We start from the raw sequence: 6,973 nt of genomic DNA, 5'->3' as shown, positions 1-6,973 counted from the left end.
TTCAGTTGGCCACAGGGTCATGGAGCAGTGGTGTTCTGGTGTCTATTGTGGACACCACCTTTACACTAAGGCTACCTTACCGAGGCAGAAATAGCACTGCACATTTCTTTTGTGAGGCCCCTGCACTGTTGGTCCTGGCATCCACAGACACCCACACTACACAGATGGCCATTTTCCTTGTGGGGGTGGTGATCCTCCTCATACCTCTTTCTCTAATTTTGGTATCATATGGCCACATTATAGTGACTGTGATCAGGATGAAGTCAGCTGCTGGGAGGCTCAAGGCATTCTCAACCTGTGGCTCCCACCTCCTGGTGGTCATCCTTTTTTATGGGTCAGCAATTATCACCTACATGACACCAAAGTCTTCCAAAGAGCTGGAAAAATTAGTATCTGTATTCTATTCAGTGGTGACCCCCATGCTTAACCCTCTTATCTATAGCCTGAGGAACAAGGATGTGAAGGGAGCTCTGAGAAAAGTAGCTACAAAGAATTTCCCCTGTAGACTTGGGATCTACCACTGATAGTAGGCTCAGAGACCCTACCTACTTGTAAGTAGTTGTCTTTCTTGTGAGTCTGTAATATGGTAAGATTTTTGTTTTGCCCTTCTTCCCTGGGTCCAGCCTTCATGTTTCATCCTGTATTTCCTTTGTAAAAGAGGGACAATAACTCATGGGTCAATAAGAAGGTGTGTTTTTCTCCTTCTGGTTGCTCCTTTGACATTCAAGAGTTAGGAAATCTCTTTCCTGTTACATTTGTTGTTTTGGTGATCCTTCTTTTATTGGATTTCTGCAGCTTCCCTTTGACTAGGGCTAGTGTTAAAGGTGGTGTCACCGAGTGGGCAGTTAATGGCCTTGGCTGCTAACTAAAAGGTTGGAGATTCTAGTCCACCCATAGGCACCTAACAAGAAAGGCCTTGCTTATCTACTACTGAAAAACCAGCCATTGAAAACCCTGTGGAGTACAGTTCTACTATGATCCACTTTGGGTTGCTATGAGTTGGAATCACCATGTCTGCAACTGATATTTATTGTTAAAGGAAGTCTTATAAGATACCCCAGTGGGTTCCTCTTGGTTCTAAACTTGGCCCTTCTTACCTTCAGTTGTATAAGTGTCATGAATTGAATTGTATCCCCCTGAAATATGATTCAATTTGGCTGGTCCTTGATTACAGAGGTCTGGTAGTTGTGTAATGTAATTTGGCTGTTATGTAATTATGTATTCATTGACCATGGTGTGCTCTGATGTGATCATCCAATCAGTATAAGAAGATTAGGGTGGGATGCAACATGCTTAATTAGGTCACAGCCCTGATGGGATGTAAGGGGAGTTCCCTGGCATGTGGCCTATATCTCATTTTATCTTACAAGAGATAAAAGGAGAGAGAAACAAACAAGGAATCACTTATTACCAACAAAGAAGAACCAGAAGCAGAGCACATCCTTTGTGTTTGGGGTCCTTGTGCTGATACCTTCCTAGGCCCAGGGGAAGATTCATGCCCAAAAAATTGAGATGTGGACTCACAGATGTTGAAAGATGATGACAAGGAACTTCCCCAGAGCTGGCAGAGAGAGAAAGCCTCCCCCTGGAACTGGTGCCATGAAATCAAACTTCCAACCCTCCCTCTAAAGTGTGAGAAAACGAGCTCTGGTGGCACAATGCCTAAGGCATTTGACTGCTAACCTGAAGGCTGGTGGCTCAAACCCACAGCCACTCCAGGGAAGGAGGACTGGACAATCTACTTCTGTAAAGGTCTACTGCCTCGAGAACTCAATGGGGGTCCTTGAGCACCAAGAACCCTAAATCAGCCAAACCCAAACTTGTGGACATGGGTAGCTAAAATTCTTCAGTGAATTACTGTTTAATAATGAAATGAGCCACTCCGTCTGTATCTCTTGGTTTGCCAACCATTGCAGTCTTATTATTTTAGGAATAATATCATATATTGACTTGTTGTTGTTTTTGTTGTTATGTGCCGTCGAGTCGGCCCTGACTCATAGCGACCCCTCCTTGGGTTTCTGAGGCAGTATCACTATGGAAGTAGGATTGCCCAACCTTCCTATATTGACTACTATGTTTAAAAATGTACTGAATTTTATGAGAGAGCACTCCAACTTCTCAGAGGTTGTCCCCCAGCTGGTGTTGTAACTGAGACTTTAGCAGGCCATTCCACAATTTTATCAAGCCAACTACTTATGGATAATGGGATGCTTGCTGACACAAATAAACTCAGTGGACTTGAGCACACTACCACAAATTTTTACACCACAAAAAGTTCCCTCTGACTGGGACTGATGTTGTATGGGATACGTTTATCTATTGAAAGAATTTTATAAATCAGGAATGGTGATGCTAAAAGAAATATGGTGATTCAGTTCTTTTGAGAACAAAACACTACCAAATCCTCAATGTTAGAAGTGGTCCAGTGTAATCAACGTACTACCAGAGGTCAACTGGTTCTCTTGGTGAGGAGTACAATATCAAGGCTAAGTTCTAATAAGTGTGAACAGTATTGTGAAAACTACCACATATAATATAAAAGATTTTAATCACCCTGAAAATATCCTTAATGCCCCCATTTCAGTCAATGACATTTCCCTGCTCCTAGTGCCTGGCAACCATTCTTCTGCTTTTTGACTCTATCCATTTACTTTTTCTAAAATTTTACATTAAAAAAAAAAATTCAAACAGTAGAGAGCTTTTTTGGTCTGGCTTCTTTTACATAGACTAAGACTTTCAAGACACATCCATTTTGAGACACTGTATTTATCAATACAAGCCCTGATGACAAAGAGGTTAAAGCAAAAGTAGGCTGTTTGAACCCACTAGTCCCTCTGTGGGAGAAAGATGTGGCAGTCTGTTTCTATAAAAGATTTATAGCCTTGGAAACCCTATGGAACAGTTCTACTCTGTCCTATAGGGTTGCCATGAGTCAGAATCAACTTGATGGCAGTGGGTAGTATGTATCAATGGTCTATTCCTTTTTATTGCTGAGTAGTATTCCATGCATAGTCTGTGAGGAAATGGGAGGATGACATATAATCATGAACAGGGATGGAGAAAAGAGGCAGCTCATCTTTTCTGACAAAAAAGAAACAAAAAAAGATGTAGGCATAGATGGACATCTGTTAGATGTAAGGGCATAAAAAGAAGTCAGTCATATTATGTCTGATCACCACAATTTTCTCGATGAAGTAGAAGTTGTTGTTTGGTATAGAAGGGAGAATGAAGTTCAACAGGGAAGAATGGCAAAACTTGGTGACATCAGCTGAGAACAGGATATGACCAAGTGTATTAATTTCCTGTTGCTGTTATAACACACTTTATGGCTTAAAACAATTTAAATTTATTGTCTCACAGTTCTAGAGTTCAGAATTCCAAAATCAGTTTCACTGGGCTAAAATCAAGTTATTGGCAGGCCTGCAGGCCTTTTTGGACGCTCTAGGAAAGAATTCATTTCCTTGACTTTTCCATCTTCTAGATGCTGCTTGTGTTTCTTGTTTCAAGGCCCTTCTCTCCATCTTCAAAGCTAGAAGTATAGCATCTTCTCTCCTCCTTTCTTAGCTCTGCTTCCATCTTTATACTTTTTTCCCTCTCTGATTCTTCTGCCTTCTGGTTACAGAGACTCTTGATTGTATTGTCACACCTGGGTAATTCAAAGTAATATACTCACGTCAAGATCCTTAACTTAATCACACCTGCAAAATACCTGCTATCCTTCAAAGTAAAATACTCACAGCTTTTGGGTATTAGTAGTTGGACATCTTTGGGGACAGCTATTCAGCCTACAACACCAAGGTTAAGGAAAATAAATGTGGAGGAATGATTAAAGCTTGTCTAAAATGTATAATGGTGCCAATCTGCATAGTTGTGTGACTGTCATTATGCAAATAGAACCCCATGAGCTACCTATTCATTTACAAATCATTGTGATTTTTTCAGCAATGCCTTTCTAGGGCCCTTGCTACATGAAAGAAAGACACTTTGTATGTGAGATTCAACTTGCCCTGGTACTTTCAATCCAACTCCATGGAGGTAGGATTTTCTATAGCATTTGTACAGAGGACACACCTACCCTGTTAATTATCAATGAATTGTCAAAAACCAAAAAACCAAACTCACTGCAGTCGAGTTGATTCCGACTCATAGCGACCCCTCCTTGGGTGTCCGAGGTGATATCACTATGGAAGTAGATTGCCCAGTCTTCCTTCAGGGTTATATTTATACAAAGCTGTATTGGCTATGGCCTATATTTCCTCTTTCTTTGGGTTAAGAATTGGACTATGTTCACTGGGGAAACTCATAAAGAGGGGCTACTGTATTGTATGAATGATATGCAAACTTAAAAAAGGACAATTTCATCTAATCAGAATAAGATTACAGGAAAAAAAATCTAGAAAACAAGGAATTTTTGGGTCATTCACAGCAGTTTCCCATAATATGTCCACTTACACTTGACTAAGACATTCTGTACAACCTTTCTGTCAAGGAACTCTCATATTCCAGTTAAATAATTTGAGATTGAAGCAATTGGCAGTGTAGTCATTTTCCCCAGGTATGGCAGAAACTGATTACAGCAGCAAAGAAATAATTCATGAAGTTGCTCGCCCTCTAAATATACATAGTTGACAAACTATTGGAGATTTGAAGTGTCTTTTTATTACCTCTCTTTCTTACTGGAATGTAAACCCCAGGAGGCAAGAAATCTGTTTTCCTCACTAATGTGTGTGTCCTCAGGGGCTACAGCCAAGCCTGATACATGCTGGTTGCTGAAAATTATTTGTTGAAAAAATGATTTAAGGAATGGAAAAAAGAAAAAAAAAACTAGTAATTTAAAAATCATTACTTTAATTTCCTTATAAAGAATGAGATACTGGAAATTTTCAGTTAGAGTGTTTGGACAAATTGAAGAATACAAAGCAGAAGACTACAAAATAAAATGTATGAAGAAGTTTAAGAAAGCTTAAAATGAATTTAAAAAATGGCATTATATCTTCCAAAGGGCCCTTAAAATTTGAGTACATAGATGGCACCTTTTTGGCTTTCTACATCTACTATGAGTTTAAGTTACTTCTCCCATACAACTGGAATTTGGAAAATGAGGGCATGTAAACGTACATGTTTAGTCACCTTGAACAGACCATGCCCACTGTATATATTAGATAGTGAGGAATATAAGACAATATAGGTTACTTCCATGAAAAGACTGTTTTCTTCTTTTTTCTATTACTATACTCAAGGAAAAGTCACAAATATAAAAGCCAAATTATCAGGCTTACTTCAGACATTAGGGCAGCCCAACATTGTGAAAGTAAAGCGCTCACATATGCCTATTTCCAACCAATATGGACACAATAACAACACTATTTTGGCAAAATATCTATTCTTCTAGCTGTAATTAGAATTGGCACAATCAGTGAAATATTCATTCCTACTCAAAGAATGATTTTCTCTCCCATAATTATTTCTGACATTCCACAGGAAATAATGTACATTTGACTGCTAACCAGAGGCTGGCAGCTCAAAACCACCAGCCACTTCTAGGAAGGAAGACTGGGCAATCTACTTCTATAGAGATACCGCCTCAGAAACCCAAGGATGGGTTGCTATGAGTTGGAATTGACTTCATGGCAGTGAATTTGTTTTTCTTTTCCTCAGGGACACAGCCCCAAAGTGATGCCTGTCATTTTCTTTTTCCCTTTCTCTGGTTGTGTACGTGGTATCTGAGCATGGCTCTTTCCTCTGGATCTTACAGTAAATGATTGTTATTATTATGACTAATAATAATGAAAATCACCTCTCACTGGTACCTTCTAAAGGTTATTTTGCTAATGCCTTGGGGACTAATGCTAATGTTTTCAAAATGCACAGAAAAACACTAGAAGAAAAAATTTCCAAAATTTTAAGAGTGGTTGGCCCTGAGTACTTCCAGGATTATAGTCAGTTTTTTGTTGTTTTCCTTTCTAATATGTTTAAAATTTAGTTTAGTTATTTTTTATTTCTTTAAAAGCCAATACTTACCAGTATATTTTTTTAAATGGGCAAATCTTAACAGCGCTTCATTAAGGATGCTCTAAACCAACTCATTCCATTGGTTTTACTTTTAGCCTTCATAAAGAAACTGGAATCATATTAAGTCTCTTACTGGAAGCAAATATAAAACTTGGTAAAATACATGGAATAATTGTTTTCAGATATTAAATAGGAGGAGCTCAGGAGCTAATCCTACAAAAGAAGGAAACAACCAAGGTCAGATTCATGATCACACTGATTGGAGCCTAAGCAGAACATATTGGCTTTGCTGATCTGAGGAAACAGAGATCAGTAATTTATACTACTAAAGTTTATGAAAATTGTGAAAGAAAAGACCAGAAATAAGAAATGCACAGAGAAGAACTCCAAGAATCCACATGTCTTGTCTGAGTATTAAACAGTGCACACACAGAGTAAACCTTCCAAGCCCCTCTCCCCAAAAAAAAAAAACAACCCTTTGGGAGCTTGTGTAAGGTTGGATGGTTTTGTAACTCCGACCAGCCAGATTGGAGAGCTTTTATTAAACATTCCTGTCACCGAATTGTTACCCTAGAGGTGATAAACCTGAGGAGTAAGGCTGTAATGTGTTAAAGATACACATTGTAATCCCACAAGTAACCACTAATTTATAAAAAATAAAATAAAAAAGAATTATAGCTAAAAATCAAATGGAAAATATAAAATAGAATAATTTAAAAAATACTTTACTAATTGAAAAGAATGAAAACAGATGAAAGGAACAAAATATGGGGAAATAGAAAAATGATAGGTTTAATCCCAATCAGATCCATAATTACAGTAAAAGTACATGAACTACCACTTAACTCTGTAAAAAAAAGAAAAATGAGTTTCCCAAACATCGTACAACGTGGATGAACCTGGACCACATTATGCTGAGCAAAATAAGTCAATCACAACAGGACAAATATTGTATTAGTCC

General features: G+C 38.4%; 1 protein-coding gene across 1 annotated transcript in view; it reads left to right on the top strand.

Annotated features, from left to right (window-relative positions):
* Nucleotides 1–524, top strand: part of LOC103210597 (olfactory receptor 2D2-like) — a 7,397-nt gene extending 6,873 nt beyond the window's left edge. Inside the window, exon 2 of the mRNA XM_007956514.1 lies at nt 6–524. Coding sequence (XP_007954705.1) covers nt 6–524 — 519 coding nt within the window. The remainder of the gene's footprint in view (nt 1–5) is intronic.
* Nucleotides 525–6,973: the final 6,449 nt, after the last annotated feature.

The sequence above is a fragment of the Orycteropus afer genome, unplaced genomic scaffold (assembly GCF_000298275.1).
Source record: "Orycteropus afer afer isolate SDZICR_OR568_19922 unplaced genomic scaffold, OryAfe1.0 scaffold00014, whole genome shotgun sequence".
Classification (NCBI taxonomy): Eukaryota; Metazoa; Chordata; class Mammalia; order Tubulidentata; family Orycteropodidae; genus Orycteropus; species Orycteropus afer.
The sequence above is the reverse complement of the archived record's forward strand: the minus strand, read 5'-3'. Positions and strand labels throughout refer to the sequence as shown.